At 40.6% G+C, this 17,148-nt stretch overlaps 1 protein-coding gene across 3 annotated transcripts in view; it reads right to left on the reverse strand.

Moving 5' to 3' along the window:
- The window catches only part of ARNT2 (aryl hydrocarbon receptor nuclear translocator 2), a 99,913-nt gene that overhangs the window by 45,613 nt on the left and 37,152 nt on the right, over nt 1-17,148 (reverse strand). For all 3 annotated transcript variants that reach the window (XM_014944657.1, XM_014944655.1, XM_014944656.1), the window contains 2 exons: nt 16,618-16,831; nt 14,245-14,458 (listed from right to left, as the gene is read on the reverse strand). In XM_014944657.1, coding sequence (XP_014800143.1) covers nt 14,245-14,458; nt 16,618-16,831 — 428 coding nt within the window. The remainder of the gene's footprint in view (nt 1-14,244; nt 14,459-16,617; nt 16,832-17,148) is intronic.

Here is a 17,148-nt window from a genome sequence, read left to right on the forward strand (position 1 = left end):
GGGGGGGGGTGCGTAGGGGGAGGAGCATTCAGAGCTCCATAAGCTTCAACACCCAATTCCACCACAAATGCCTTCTCTGCTAGATTTCCAGCTCCTAAGAATCCTGCAGTATCTAATTAGAATGAAGGGTTGTTACATGAGGGTATTTCCCTGCAAAAATTTCACCACAAGTTGAAATGGCTGTCTTTAAAAACAATCATATGGTATCCACATCCTGTTTGCAACATGGAAATAACCCTTTTTTGCAACAAAAGACTACTACCTGTTTACAAAGATCAGAAGAAATTTGTTTTGGCCTCATGCACACAAGAATACTGTTGGCAAAGTACATGATACAATTCTCCATTTCCCTCTAACTCATCAGTAGGTGGACTGCTGTCTTGCACAGAATCTTGAACCTGATAAGGAAACAGTCTGAATTAATATATGGAGTCTCACCTTGCCCTCAATACCTTCAGCAACCCAACAAGCTTCATGCTGCAGTTGACAGTGTCTTGCCTTACAAAGAACAAGTTAGACACTTCATAATTATTCTCAGCCACCGGATTGTCTACATGTTTCTTTCCAGGCAAAATAAAATAAAGGATAAGCTAAGTTTGGTTTGGACAAGATAACAAAAGATGACTTTGTGCTCATCAAAAATACTCCATAGGCTACTCAGGGAAGACAAACAGGACACAGGAATACTGCACCCAAAAACTCTTATGAAAACTAAAAACATCTTTGTCTTACCATAAAAACAGAAAGAGCAAGACAGGGATACAGGAAAACAAGAGGAAATAATTAAAAATAAAAGCAAAGCGACGATGCTTCTGGACACAGCTCCAAATGTAAGCTGACCTGCAAACTGAAGGGTCAGAGAACAAAGGACTTCTATGGTGATGCTCTCTATTGGTATGTTACATTTTCAGAAAGTAGTGGCAGAGATCAGCTGAAAGATGTGTGTTCTCAACTCAAACTACAAGCTGCCAGCCCGTCACACAGAAGTGCAACATCGCAAATGAACTATTTATCATCTGTAGGAAGGCAGCACAGAAAGGCTGTATCACTCACAAGTGCAGCATCAAAAGAAAGCTCAGAATGTGGAAGATGTGCATGTTGACAGCAATGGCAGCTGGACACTGACTCCATAACAGTTTGTACAGATATAAGATACAGGTCACTGCTTAGGATAAACAATGAAGTTCCAGAAAACAAAGTGAAACTCTTCTTTTTTTTTAATTTTTCATTTATCAGTTGACACATATGCACCAACTACAGCTCAACATTCATCTTTACACCAACTGAGATATTCAGCTGGCAGTTCCTCTTGAAAACAATGGATCCATTATGAATACATAAACAAAATGTCTTCAATAAAAAGATTAAATAGCCTAAATTTGATCAATTTATATTAAATTACTCTTGATAAGCTCATGCCAGAACAAAGCAATTATTCTGCATTAATTCAACAATTAAAAGAAAATAAAAATCTTTAAAAATTTATACCCTTACAACTGAAAGGGATACAATTGTATATCATGTTTAACGTAGCTCAGCAAGTGCTTTAAGCTCTATTAAGTTTAATAAATATACAACCGCCCCGTGGAACCCAATTAAAAAAAAATTACAGATGATCTAAGAACACATTAAGAATCAAAACTCCAAGCAGAGTATTTGAAGCCTCTCCTTCCAGGAACTCATGTTTACATAAACCAGAAGCAGCTTGCAATATACAGACAAAACATTATACTTATTTAAAAAAAAATAAATCATGGTCACACAGCTTTTCTCTCAGCATTCTGGGTTTTATTATTTACATTAAATTAATATTCATAAAAGCACAGACAAATCTACCACATACATAGACATATTAGAGTACACAATCCCTGTCCTGAATGCCCAAGTGCCTGCCCTACCAATGACAAGATATGTATCTACTGTAGGGTTGGCGAGACCAAGAGCAATTGCCATAGCTCAGAAATATGCTGCTGGTCATCCACGTGTCCTCTAACAACAGAGCATCCCTTCAGCATCACAGCACCAAAGACAGGAACCACGTGGAGTGAATGAACCAAACAATACAATCCTAGTAAAACTGCACTTACAAAAAAGTAGGGAGGTGGGAATAAGGTCTCCCAATGCACAATGCCCACCCTTGCTTCCCAGCTGGTCTGACAGCACAGAGAGGATGGGACCTCCTCCACAATAGACTACACCCTACCAGCAAGGCTGTACAACAAGCCAACATTTATATCTCTGTCCTCTGCCATATAGGATTTTGTGCTCTGGCCCAACTTACAGAATCATAGAATGGTTAGAATTGGAAGGGACCTTGAAGATCATCTACTTCCAACCCCTCTGTCATGGGCAGGTTGCTCAAAGCTCCATCCAACCTGGCCTTGAACACTTCAAAGGATGGGGCACCCATAGCTTCTCTGGGCAACCTGTTCCAGTGGCTCATCACTCTCACAGTCAAGAATTTCTTCCTGATATCTAATCTAAATTTACAACTTCTCCAGAAAAACAAAGCCACAGGGAACACTGGTATACCAACATCCCTTGAGAATACAGTAAAACTGTAAAATCAGTCAGCCTCACGCAGCCTGGAACAAAATCAGGGACCACACAGGACTTCCCAGCTGTCATTACACTGCACACACATCAGCCAAGACATCTGCAGGATGGCAGGGATAATATGCAGTCCCTCTTGCTCCAAAGCTGGCAGTGCCTTCCACCCAAACACTATGAGACTGCTTTAGCTCTCACAGGCTGGAGCTTCTGTGCTCTCATGTCCCTGTTTTATCGTGTAGCAGGTTCCTACCCCACTGCACTTACCACCACATTACAAAGCATTGCCAATACACTGATAAACAAATAAATCAGTATTCAAAAGAAATAACTGGCTCCAAGCATGTACTTCGTGTTGGTAGACATCAAAGCAACTTTCAGAGGAGATCGACACCCTTACTCTGTTTTAAAGGTGAGGGCACTGAAGCCCAAAGGAATGATTTCTCTTGCCTGCAGTCAGCCAGAAGCAGAAGTGCAGCTACAAACAGGTTCCAAGCACGTATAAGCAATATACAACACACTGTAGCTGTAGACAAAAATTCTCAATAATATAATCCACAGTGATTCTCAGAAAGTCCATAAAAATCTCATGACAACTATATACTTATCAAGGCATAATCAGCTTAAATGAGAAATAAACATATTATGCTTTCAAAAGAAGACTATAGGCTGGGTGGCTGATTTAGCTTTCTTTATATCCAATGATAGGCTCTTGATGTATCAGTATAGAACTTTAAACATATTAGCCCAAATAAGGAAAAGAAAATTAATTTGAAATTTCTTTCACAATGCTACTTAGAAGCAGGACATGCTCTCAATTGCTCATTTTTCCCTCTGCACTCATGAAAAAATTCCTGAACTACCTATCCCGTAGCGATGTCTGATGTTCCACTTATAAACATAAACCATCAAAGCCCACTCTCCTCACTAGCCTAGCTTCTCAGGGGGACTATTTGAACCTCTCTAAATATGTTAAGGTTTACATCATCTAATTGCAAAAGGCGTTGTATAAGCATTAGAGTCAAGTTATGACATTCTTACAATAGAATGAAGAGTTGATCCAATCAACAGCAAAGTTAAAAAAATAAAAAAGAAGTAATGCAATTGAAATGTAGCTATTTTTAAATATCTCTCTGTCCTCTACTTACTAACTGGAGACACTGACCCACAAAGGGGGAATTGAAAAGCTTTTCACCCCCTCTTGTTTTTCAACAAGAAACCCCTTGCATTACACAGCTGTTTCCTTAATACAACTTGTTCTTATAAAAGCTCATGAGGCTGAGAGGTCTCTGCTGTGCCTGCCTTCATGTTTGACTAACCAGTCTGCATCATGTAATTCTCCACAGTTTTGGGCAAATATGCATCATTTTAATTAAATTTAAAAGGAAACTATGTGGGCTTTTGAGCCTTGGTATTGAGTTAATTTTAAGGGACTATCTGAAGGGATAGTGTTACAGATCACATGCAAGTCTCTCCGCTGATGGACCTGGAAAAACTGGACATAAAAACCCAAGCAAATAATTCAAAGCACATGTTGGAAGTTAATGTTATAACACAAAAAAATCCCCAAAAACATTTTAAGGACTGAATGTATTTTGAACTCTCAACAATGGTTATTCTTATGTATAGGAAACAATTCAGCATACTAAATAAAATAGCTTATAGAAGTCCATACAGATGTGCAAACCCTTCCTAGACATAAATACAACAGTATCTATCTCCATTTCCAGTTCCCTATCTTAAAAGCAGGATGATGATCCTCTCTTTTTTCATCTTTGCATTGTCCATTTAAACTCTAGCAGCAGAAGCTTTACCTTGGTATAGGTTTGTGTAAGTTCTGACAGAGCCACATCCTGATCTCCACAGATACCTTCTGGCTCAGTCACAAAACAAATGACTATCACCAAGTTCATGGTTCCATGAGCTCGGCAGTTGGGATAGCACTTCTCTTACAATTATCAGATGTATCTGAAGGAAAGCCTGAGCTGGAGAAAATTATCATACTAAGGCCTGCCAGAGATCCAAGATACAAAGAGCTCCTCAAAAGACAGAGCGGACTTTCTATAACTAGAAAAAGGATGGAAAACAGTTACTCCAAAGCACCATCAGCATAGACTCCCATGACAGGACAGCTATCCAAAATAACTTTGCAATTCACAGCTGCATAATAAATCAATACATAAAGGTTGTAAGTAGCTTTTAAACTAACCTATTTGTTTCACTTGAATGCTCAGCAGGAAGCTTTACTGAAAAGCACTTCTGCCAAAAAAGCTTCAGCTCCTGGCATTCTGTATTACTTGTACTTCATTATCAAACTCAAATATCTGGGATATATGCTTTATTAGTAAATACTAGTATCATCTGGTTCTGAAATTTGGCTGTGGTCTGTTCCGTATGAGCTGGTGACACACCATGGAAGAGAACACAAGAAGAAATAAATAATGACTGTAAGATTACTTTGTGAGTTATTTGGCTGGGAAAAGAATTAAACTTAAACACGTGAGGAGGCTAAAACATGCTGTCTCATTGTTTTTATAGGTTACTCCTTTAGTTCCATTAAAATAAGCTTTGTGGGGCAAAATATCATTATAGGTTCTAATTCTCTTTTTAAAGACTCAAGATACTTACAAATTATGTGAAGAAGTCTCCATACTATGAAAAGAGAAAAAAGAATGTTTGAGGAGATAAGTTCAGATCTAAGGTATTACAATAAAACAGACCAAACCACAGAAAACTGGCTATGGGCCCTGTTGCCACTCTGGTTATGTGCTGTCATACGAGAGGGTTTTCCCTCCATGCAGCTCTGTGCAGGATACCAGCGAGGAGCACGTGGGTGCCGTGGGCTCAGCGAGCTGGTAGATGGCCAGGGAAGTATCAAAGACAATGGAAGCCCTGCCTCTGCTGTCCCAGTATTATGAAATAGGAGAGTTTGGCTAAGGAAAGAAAGATTACAGCAGCACGGGATAAATCAATTATTCCCTTTTTGAAGCAAGCAGACACTCGGGTGGAATACTATCACTTCCAGGTACCACTACTCCCTCTGCCTCCCTAGCCTGTTGCTACAGCTCATCACATAATAATGAAATATTTTAGTGCATCGTATTAACTTCATTGAGACTACACAACATTCAAATTAGGCTACAGGAAAAGCTTTCCTTTAAAAAGCCACCCACAGGACAGATGCTAAGACTAATACTGCACCCTCCCAGCATCTGTGGAGTTCTTATCAAAGCAGTGAAGCACCTGAGATTTACAGAAGGTCGCAAGCAGGGCCAGTGCCAAAGGGCTCCAAGAGGCACGCTCTGACTGCTTTACTGGCAGTGCATTAACCAAAGAAGTTGGTCAGCTATTTGTGAAATGCTAGTATTTTTCAAAGAGGGGGAAAAAAATCACTAACTCCGTATATTTCATCATGTTTAACAAAACAGAGCAAGTTGAATAAATATTGAACATAGAAAAACCCCACCACCCTTGAAACCCAGCAACTGAAAATGATCCAGTCAAACATCTGTGATAACAGACCTAAGTACGCGGCAGTTTCCAAGTGAGAAACTCATGGTGAAGACTGAAGAGAAATAACAACCGCAAAACCCGCTTGCACATGCGTGCCCAAACACCTGAAAATCCACCCTAAAAGCATTCCTTAATGCTAATCAGGTGTAGTAAGTCTGTCTCAGAATACTAGGCTAAAGCTGCTTCCTTGTTTTGGTAAAAACACGCACTGACCTCTTTAAAACACCACTATAATTACCAAAGTAATTTTGAAAAAATGCAACTTATTATCACTAGTTTTCCTTCCAGTACTATCCACCCAAACGGAGTGTCTCAGCAGCAAGGAGACCACTGGGTCACTGTGTTTGTGTAGGAGTTGCTTTATGAACTGTTTTATGCATAGCTGGCTTCTCCCAACATTTGGGATTTTTTCCCCCCAGAAACAGCCCTAGAGACCAAAGCAAAACAAAATTCTCTTGGAATAAGTTAGAGAGATTAAATGTACCATACGTTTAAAATATGATCGTTTGAAAGGACCTATTTTTTGAGAGCAGATTGGGTTTTTCCTATTTCAGTGGTATTGTCTAGTGTGTCAAAAGGCAGAAGTGGCCCTCTAAGGTCTTAAACTCCTCTTTCTCACCTAAACACAAAAAGCCAAATTCTGCCCTCAATTTGTAAGATCATAGGACTACAGTCACTGGTCACATAGCCACAGATGAATGAAGGATTTGCTTCATCCTCTTCAACTGAAAAACAGGGCAATCCACTTGCAAAGGAAACATGAAATCTCATATGTGTAATTTAATGCACAGGATATTTAAAACTGCCCTTGTTCTTCCTTCTGGAGAGCCCAGCACATTCACAGGCTTGGATGGCTCTCACTCACCCACTAAGCTTTTCTATTTTGTCACATGGAGTTGGCAAATTGTGCTTGATCAAACCAATCGATGACAGAAGAGAAGCTGAGGACATGGAGGCTTTGGGCATCACTTCTAAGGACACACAGTTGGGATGAACAAGGCACAGCTTCCTTGTTTCCCTGCTCCTAAGCATCTACTGCTCTGACTCACTTGTGAACAGAATGGGGATGGGGGAAGCAGAACATCCTCCATCCTACAAGTAAAAACGCTGCTAGCTGGAAAAAAAAAAAAAAAAAAAAGCTGAAAACCCACAGTTTTCTATGGTTGGCACTGCCCAGGTTCATAGGCTATCTCTGGTTGGTGCTGTGACCTTCCTGTTAAGAGAACAAACAGTCCTCAAAAATGTGGACAGCTTTTTTCTTTGGAACAATGGCAAGGCAATGGGCTGGTGTGTACGGAAAGTCTTACATCTGAACATCTTCTTCACTCTCCGCAATGCCGGTGGGACCACATAACTTTGCTGAAAAACAGGTATCACATGGTGATTTGGTAGTTGTCAGCAACGAGCCAATTCTCTTCCAAGACTTCACACTTAAAATAGGAAAAGATGCCTTGCCAAAATTGGCTTTTTCTACAGTAAAATCAGACTGAAACCTGAAATACTCTGTTCACATGAGTCACTTATATATATTCTATACGTGGCGGTACATTTCAAGATTTCATGTGCCGAAAAAGAGGGGACAACCTCAGCCTTGAATCTTCTATTTTCAAAAACATCTCTGTTCCCTTCCTTCGCAGGTGCAATAATCCTGGCACAGCATTCTCCAGCCTCCACCCTTCTAAAGACTGAAGTGAGGGGTGTGGGGGTATGTGGGTATGTGTGTGTAGATGGAAAATCCCATAAAATATTAAGAATCAAGTTTCAGACAGTCCTGCAGAGACATAAAAGATTTCAGGATGTCTCATATCATGTATATGGAAACTTTCTCTCCTCCCCATCCCACCTGCTTCATTGTGTGCTGTTTACTGGATACCTGCTGGTCTTCACCCTACAGGTTATTTCATTTCATGGACATTCAGTGAAAACAGCTGATGATGAACCACTGTTTTATCATGGGATAAAAATGCACAAGTAGCTATTAACTCTCCCTATAAACAAAAAATTACACAACTCGTTCCCTACCTGCCCAGTGGTTAACAGTCTCGCTAGGTCAGTCATCCTGTGCTAAGATGTTAAAATCTAAAATACTGAGATCTGGTTTTAATTCTCTGTACTCTGACTTCCTAAGCTGCTGGGCTGGGCACGTTTCAGAGACAGATGGTTCTTTAGGGTTCATGTACTTAGAAGAGTTCACATACAGAAGTAAAGAAAAACAAAGAAATCAAATGCCGTCAGTTGAAACAGCCCTTTACACGCAGAGTACCTTTCTGATGTATAAACCTCTGATAAACGTGCTCTTCAGAACCAAAGGACAGAGAACAAAGTCCCAAGGGAGCTTTACCACAGCTCCTTATTTTGCTGAGTGTCTCAGCAAGGACACAGTTCTCTGAACAAAAGGGATTTTTTAAAATACTTTTTTTTTCAATATTTAAGAGCTCTGGGTATAAAAGCTCCCATCTTTGGCAAGCATCTTAATTTCTTCAAAAGCCACAGGGAAGAGAGCACCTGACAATATATTTTTGGTATAAATTTTTTGGCACTAATACCTAAAGTATATTTTTTTACCTGTTTGGGATTTGTTTTTTTTTTAACAAATAGGCTGATCCAATTTTCAACTGGATGAGGAGAAGCTCCCTGGTTTGCTAACATAGTTCAGAAGTCATCCCATTAATTAAATGTTGTGATAATATATTACTTTTTCATTAGCTGTGAGTTTTACTGTTACTGATGATGACATCTAAGGCATAACAGAATTATAGTTGCCAGGGCTGAGCTTCTGGTTCATGCCTCAAGTCAGTCTTTGAATTTCTTTGTAGAATTCTGTACATGAAGCCAAATAGGAGTCCCATCCAGCTCTCGTCCATATCAGTTGGAGGCTCTCCTAAATCATTCATTGAAGTCAGGTTCAAAAGAGCAATCATGAATAAGCCCCATTTGCATTCAGTGGCTGGCTGCGTGTACAAGAATCCCCTTTCTTCTAAGAAAGATCATGCAGAGATCAGAGTTGGAAAATTGACATGAAAGCATAAGACAGCCCACAGCACAAAAAATCCTGCACTGATTTTCAGAAAGAGTATCTGTTTTAGAGAGAAGTTATTCCTAATCCTCTTTTCACATGGTTATTTACTGTTTGTTAAGCACTCCCCATCTGTCCAGTGCTGTGGAAAGCTTCACTTTGCTTCTCCACTGGTCTCTGGCACTGCCCTCTTGAGTTTAACACTATTTTTCTTATTTTTACAGACAATTTGACTCTATCTACAGCATCTGGATTTTGTGGCTGTGTCTACAAACTGCTCTTAGTAACAGAAAGCTTTGCAGTTGGCCATAAAATGCACACACTGAAACCATCACTACAAGACAATATACCATTTGAAGGTTCTGTGAGGCAGGTTCCCCAATCCAAATCTCTGCTTGTGTAACATGGAGTGATGTTTCCATAATATTAATGAACTGCAGTGAGTTGTCACACAACAGTCTTTTCTTCTAAAAAGGTACCTATCAGCTCAACTTTGGCTGTGGTCAGTCACCATTTCCATCATAAAGTTCTACTTTTTTGTGCTTATAAAATATGGCAATAAAATATCATGCCAAGACTAAACTTGGCATACAAGTTCTGTCCAGAACTAACCCCAATTAATCTGTTTCAGCTAGCAAGTAAACTGACTTAGTCATTTTTAAACCACTTGAAAATGAAAGCTGTAGAGGTTCTGGTTTTCATCATTTTCTTGCAGTCACAGGTTGGCAGTTTCTGCACCCCTTAACTACTCAGCTAAAGCAGTTTGCAAGAACCCCTTCTCATCCTGAATGTCCTGAAGAGGCTTCGCACCACAGATGGGATTACACACGCTGCTCCCTGCCTCGCCTTAGCTATAGAGAGTGAGGCTGAAGGGAGACGTTATAGCTGGATTACTGCGGGCTGTTTGGAGCTCAAAACTGAATATAATAAACTCGGGTGTTTCCCATTTGCACCACTGGAGATGCCAGCTGCAGGAGGAGGGACCTCACAGCCTTGACAAGCATCTCTCAGACACACCATGGAATCACTTGAAGTATTTCCAGGCAACTATATAAGAGGTACCTACTTTCTTCATTCTACTCTTTCATGAACTGCTTATGGAGAATTAGATTGGTAGAAATCAGTCTGGCAAAGTGTTCTGGAACACTAAATTTTATCAGAAGGACAGTCTACTACAATACTTGCTCAGCCATTTTTTGGAGAGTAAATGTAACAAAGATATTCTTCAAAAGTTGTTTTTCTTTGCACTTAAATCTAAGCTTTGTCTGCTCTCTGCACCATCAGAGATTTGTGGTCTGCAGCTGTTTAGAGGCTCTCACTTGCATTAGGATTCCACTGTGTTGTGTGTTATTCAGCCCTTCACAACTTCCAACCCTGAACCTGCAATTGAACCCAACATCCATCAGGTTTCATCAGTGCATCCTAAGGGCAAAGAAGTCTTTGCTAATGGACACTACTGCGAGACCTGATCTTCATCCATATGTGATGTGTGATTTGTTTTCCCATCGGCAGAGTTCCAAGAACAAAGAGGGAAAATAAATTATTACTCTGAATATCTGCCCCATTCTGATTAATCATGCCCATGACGCATATAAAGACTTCTTGGGAGCACCATTTGTTGCTATCATCAAGTCTCAGCTGCTGTCTTTTCTAGAGCATTTCAAACTGTACATATACTTCACAGTTCAGCTTTTCTGTTGCTACAATGTGTTAGCAATTAATGTACAATAAACAAGCAGACAATTGTTTCATTTCCAGGGAATAAAATCTCCAAGGATATAAAATGGAATAGAAACTATCCATCTTTCCCCATATCCTGAGAGTTAAAAATACAGCAAGCAATTAAGTCCCCAAACGCACTACGTGGTTTAGGCCATAGTTAAACAGCCACTTCAATTTGGCATATGCTTTTACTGCTCCCAAAGTCTTGACCTCTCCTTACTCTTAACTATTCACTCCCTGCTTCTCCTTGGCATTAGCACACTGAGCAGGACATTCGAGCAACTCCATGATAAGGTGGGCCAAAGAGTTATCTACCAAAACCAAGAGTTTTTTGCTTAGCTTAGCTTTCAGCTGGGTCAGCCCCCCTGATGTGACTCACTGTAGTACCACATAAATGCCAAAGGAGGAAAGGGTGAGATGAGGTGAGGATTGCATAAGCTGGGGTGACTGCCAAAGGCACGCTCATGCAACTACAGCCCCAGTCTTATTCCTGGGGCAGAAATGTGAGAGGGAGCCTGCTTTCTCTACCAGCTCCCCTTTGGCAGTGGCAGCCTCCCAAGTCCTTGGGGTCTGGAGCAGCTTCTCTGGGCAGCAGGATTGCTAAAAGGTGCTGGGAAAACCCCAGCAACGCAGCGCTAACGAACAGCACTTGTAACGGGACAAACAAATATAACCAAAGGACATCACTTTGATCTCATGCAAGGCATGAGATTTCTCCTCTGTCAAGATGTTATCATTGCTTCCCAAGTTCAAACGCTGAAGGAAGAGCTTATAGGGTTGACAAAATGGACCCTAAGAATATGACGAAGAGAGCAAAATTAAAAATCATAATGTATCATTACACTTTCACTTGCAAATCTGCTTTTCCCCAAGCAGAGCCTGTGCTCAACAGCCAGAGGTCACTAAAAGATGAGGATTTTCCCACTGCCTGCAGTGAACTTCACTTTGAGCAGGAAAAATGTCAAACGCAGCTGGCTTGCGGTTTGCATCTCTTTCAAGCTCTGCATTGCCCTTTGTTCTGCATGAAACTTAACTCTGGAAAGCCAAGAGAGACTTGGGGGCTGCCCAAACAGTTTGACAAAGACTGACTTCAAGGAAGTGCATTTGCCTACTGCAAAGTGCATTTGACTTCTTTAAAAATGTCACTAAGGCACCCATTACTTCTGCTCACTGCAATATTTGTTTTATTCCTACCTGTTACAAAGCTGCTACACTCAATATGGCTTGTTACAGGAAGGAAAGTGTTAACTGGTTGAATGGACTCTAGAATCACCTTGCTCCTGGAAAGGCGTCTCAAAGGAGTGAGAGTGATGCTGCTACAGTCCTGCTACATGCTGTTTGTAAGCAAATTGATGCTGGTCTTCTTAGAAGACTGCTTCTCTTATTTAATGGTACCTTACAGGGTCAAGGAAACGAAATTTTAATATAACAAATCTCAAGCATCTCTATGTTCCACAGGCTGACAAAACTACTAGTGTACTAACTAAATGTACTTCACCAGTCACATCTTTAAAACAAAACCGCTTAAAAAGCAGGACTACATTATGATGTCACTTACTTTACACTAATTTTATTATGAAGCTAGAAAAATGCAGCAGACACCTTAAAAATCTGTTTGAGATTATTCACTATATTTGTTCACTATATATTTACGTTTGATTCAGAAACACTGATGATCGCCTTTATCACTTGTGAGATGTTCAGCTGGCCAAAAACCCAATAATGCATTGTAACCACAATAACTTTGTAAAGGAAAACTCACACCGTGTGCCCCATAGAGCCAGGACCAATTATGTACTGTTCTTACTTGCAGTTGCTTGGAACTGCACACACTCTCCAGGCCCCAAAAAGCACCTTTCTACATCCAGCTTGCCCCTGCACCTGAAGGAACACTCTGGCTCTAAACAGGCTGATGCTTCTCCCACACTGGGAAAATGTTCAGCTGACCACGTAGAGCAGATTTATGGGCCCTCTGTATCAGTCTGACAACTCCAAAGGACTCGGGCAGGAACAAGATTTAGGCCTATAAATACTATTATTTGAAGATCTCTTTCCACTGGCTACAAATGAATTCAGTGTAAAAGAAAAGCACATAGTTAAAACTGGAAAAACTACAGAGCTGGGTTTTCAGAAATGCTCTGTGTTTGTCTAGTCCTGCTCTAGTTTGGGCAGGTTAAGCCGCATAAGTGAGCGCTTTTGGAAGTCAAAACATGACTGTTCACTGAGGCTCTGGAGTAATTGCTTCTTGGAGGAAGATGGTACATGCGTTAAAATGTATGACATGCTACATAATAAAAACAGAGGTTGTGCTCTTTTGCAAGTCTCGTGGTAAGAAACTCAGCTGTTTTGCTCTGCACAGGTTCCCCTAACTGTTCACTTGGTTTCCATCCATCTGGATTTTCACCACAGAATTTTGCTTTGAGTTTCCAACTTGAATACAGGAAAGCTGTGCCAAAACCACATCACATTCAAACCACAGGAAATCATGAATTTGGCACTGTTTTGACATGGAAGCTGTAAACAGTGTGCAGGTTCACTCAAAACTGGATCACTGTCCTTTGAGTTATGAAACACACCAAAACTTCCAGCTAACCAGGTCAGAATTCTGAATTATTAAAGCAAGGAAAAATTATGTGACTTTTGCACGGATCATGATTTTATTATAAATATTTTCCCCTAGGTTTTTCCTTTAGCTATAAACATACTATGTGGAAGAATAAAAAGAAAAGTTGGGTTTCCTCCATTCCAAGTTTGAGTTAAAAGAGAATTTAGCTAATTCTCATAGCTCGAGTATACACGTATCCTGTTGAAGACAAAGCTACTTTCCTGTTGGCAGTCTTGAGCATGAATAACTGTACAAGTCAGAGTTTTAATGAAGATATGAATATGGTTTCATTTTATGTACAAAATGATATGTAGTCAACTTACAGCTAACTTACACCACTGCTACAGGAGCAAGCCTCCCGTTTAAAATCCACTAGATCTTCAGCTGCCAAAAACTGGATTTTTCCCCCAGGATTCCCGTTAGCAAACCGCAAGGAACTTTTATGAAAATGGAAAAGTTTAAAGTATGATTTTTGCCTTCAAAATAAACACTGCCCTAAAGAATCATATTTGTCAAGAAGTCACAAGTTCATTGGGGACGAAAGGCAAACAATCTAGATTTCCAGAGCAAGCCTGAAAACAATCTAGATTCCAAACCTAACCAAGCCAGAAGTTTGAATGCAGAGCTACATGAAGGTGGTTTGACTGAAGTAAAATAAACAGAAAGCAAATTGTAGTCATGCAAAAGAAGACTTATATCACTGCACTGCCTGCAAGAAAAATGCAGTTCAATCTTGCTGAATTTCATTTTTTACCAGATTTTTAAACCGGGCATTTTGAACGTCAGAAAATCTGCAGGGATCCGTAACACACAGAACCATACATCAGACATATCTGACCTGTCATAGAGTTTTCGGATGTACATAGTTGCTCTCGCAGCTTTTCCACATCGTCTGGATGAACCTGTTCGTACAAAGTGCTGCCAAACCATTCAGACTGCGGCTGGTTCAGCACAGGAGTCACAGAGTCTGATACGTAGATCACTCTTCCCGTCTCAGCTGCAACTACAAACAGGAACCCATCTGCAGCCTCCAGGATAAGATGCTTCAGTTCCTTCCAAAGAAAGGATTTGATTAGAATGCCAGCAAGAAGAGGGAATTAAATAACACATCTGTCACTGCCAAAGAATATTGTTTTCTTGAGATCTTAGTAGCTGATCACAACCTAGGCAGAAATTTTCACTGTAGTATTGATGTAAAAACACAACCAAACTTGCAGCAAGCCATAAACTGCTGATCTTAATAACAAACAACACTTTGTTTTCCTTTATTGCCTTTCATCTGGTGATCTCAATGTTCTTTAGGAAAATTAAGTAACTAAAACTCACTGCATATTGTGTGATAGCCATCTAACATTAAAAAAATAAAAAGCCATTTCAGAGTACAAACAGAGGAAACGAACAGCTATAACTCATATGGCAAACTCATCCCTTAATTAAATGTCTTGAATAATTTAATTGGAAAGAAACCAACAAGTCTTTCTGGCTTGCTGTTTGGTTGGGTTTTTTTTCCCCTCTGTTTGTAAATTAAACAGTCACTGGATAAAAGGCAGAAAGTGTAATGGGAATAAAGACAGCAATCCCCAGCCTCCCCTCGCTTTAGGGGTCCTGACCCACTACACAAGAAATCTGTACCACTTCTTGCTTTCTTTTTCCAACCTGTGAATACCAAGCCTCAGAGATCCAAAGGGTCTGGAACACCCCTGCCTTTGGCCTTTTCTTTACACAGTCCCTTGCTCATCATCCAGGGTACCTCTGTCCTGAGACACCCACGCATCTGGGGTGCAGCATCCAGAGCCCCAACCCCACCTGGGGACTAGAAGGGGGACCTCAGGCCTGTAAAGCAAGGTACTTCTGTCCCTCACTTTCAGATACTGGGTTAGGCACCCAACACCTTGAATTGACATGCAAACAGCAGTCTATATGCATCACACAGAAACACTGCCTTTGCTTAACAGAGCTCGAGAACCTTTCACAGGAAAGGATGACAACTACCACTCCAAATCCTGGGACACCAGCACAGAAAGCCTTTGCTTGGTGGCTCCAGTGACCACCAGAGCTTGTTAAGATATTGCATCTAGAGCTCAGACAGGAGCTTTGGACAATCTGAGTCCCATTCCAGGTTAGACACCTCAGCATGGCTAAGTGTGCTAGTGGCAGATATTAGCTGATAAGGCGAGGATCAAAATCTGGCAAATCCTACTAGAGAAAAGGATAACTCATCTCACGAAATACTTAACCGACTCCCAACTTTTTCTGCTTTATTGTAGAGAAAGCACATCAATTCTGAACCATTGACTAAATAAAAAACCTGACTGCATAGCTGGCTGCACTACACAGGGGATAATGGAACCTCTTTTGTACACATTATTAACAAAGATGAAGATAAACTCCGTCGTTCTGCAAGGTTCAACAAACCCCCAAAATTTGCAATGAGGAGTGACTGGAGTGTTCTACCAACAACCAGCTGAATGGCACAGTCCCTCCAGCAAAGCCAGAATAAGTAGAGATGTGAACCCTGAGAGGTCAGCAGCAGCTGCTGTTTCTCTAACAGAAAGAAGCATTGCCTCTAGCCATAACTTACATGTGCAACTGCTTAAATCGTTCAGACCACAAAAATGCACATCACACCCATAGGACTTCAAAAACAATGAAGGTGATTGGAATTTCCAGTGCACTCAGTTAAACACAGTTTTCCTTTAAGCGCTGGGTGCACCTTCCTTCTTCCATCAAAAATGTAGCCAAGGAAGTACCTCAGCCAATGCAGATGGGATTCATCTCTGCCCAGTTCAGCTGCTGGGAACTTAGGCATCAAGACTAAACAATGTTTTTAACCTTCTTCTAAACCCAGGAGGGAAAGGCAGGTCTTTCCAGATTCATTTTTACCTATTGTAGAGAATCTTTGTTAGGATGGAAAGAACCCAGTTCTAGAGCTGAAAATTCCTCTCCAACGATGCGAGAGAGCAAGTGACTTGCTTTTCAGATGGACAGGCCCCAATGACAGAACACCCACTTTGCGGCTTCAGAGAGAGGTATTTGTCATACAGTTAAGATAAAGTCTAAACAGCCACAAAAAATAGTCTGTATTCACATCTTGGATATACAGCTTGTACCCAACAGTGAAAGATCAAGCTAAGACTCTGCTCCTCTCAGCACTTCCTCACATCATTTAAGACCACAAACCAGAGAAAACAGACATTTGCAAAAAATCTACCTGTTCTGTAAGAAATGAAGGCTTGTAAGCTCCATCAGTAGATTTGTTTCCAGTGCCCCTCATTGATTTCATGTGCGAAACGGCCATCCGAAGAATTGTCAGCTTGTCAGGCTTACGAGCCAACGCGCTACAAGTGGGGACCATATCGGACAGCTCGGTGATGTACTGTGTCATCTTATTTCTCCTGCGCCTCTCAATTTCACTATGATTCTCCCTGAACATTTAAAGAAACACCAAACCAACAGAAAAGCAGACATGATCAGTGTAAGAATTCATAGTACTTCGCACTCGTTTTGCCGTTTTCACCCCAGGAGAGCAAAGTGCTTTACAAAGCTAAGTTCTATTATCCCTCAGTTTATAGACATGAAAAACCAGGCCACAGAAGGATAAATACGATTTGCCCATAGCTGTGAAAAGAGGCCATATTTCTAGTTATTGGCTTCTGGCCTTAATCTCTTAACCAGCTTAATATCCTTTGGTTTAAGGACAAAAAAATGAAGTAGAAAGATGTGAGGAACTGACAACTGACAA

Source organism: Calidris pugnax, unplaced genomic scaffold (genome assembly GCF_001431845.1).
Source record: "Calidris pugnax isolate Ruff unplaced genomic scaffold, ASM143184v1 scaffold70, whole genome shotgun sequence".
NCBI classification, from domain to species: domain Eukaryota; kingdom Metazoa; phylum Chordata; class Aves; order Charadriiformes; family Scolopacidae; genus Calidris; species Calidris pugnax.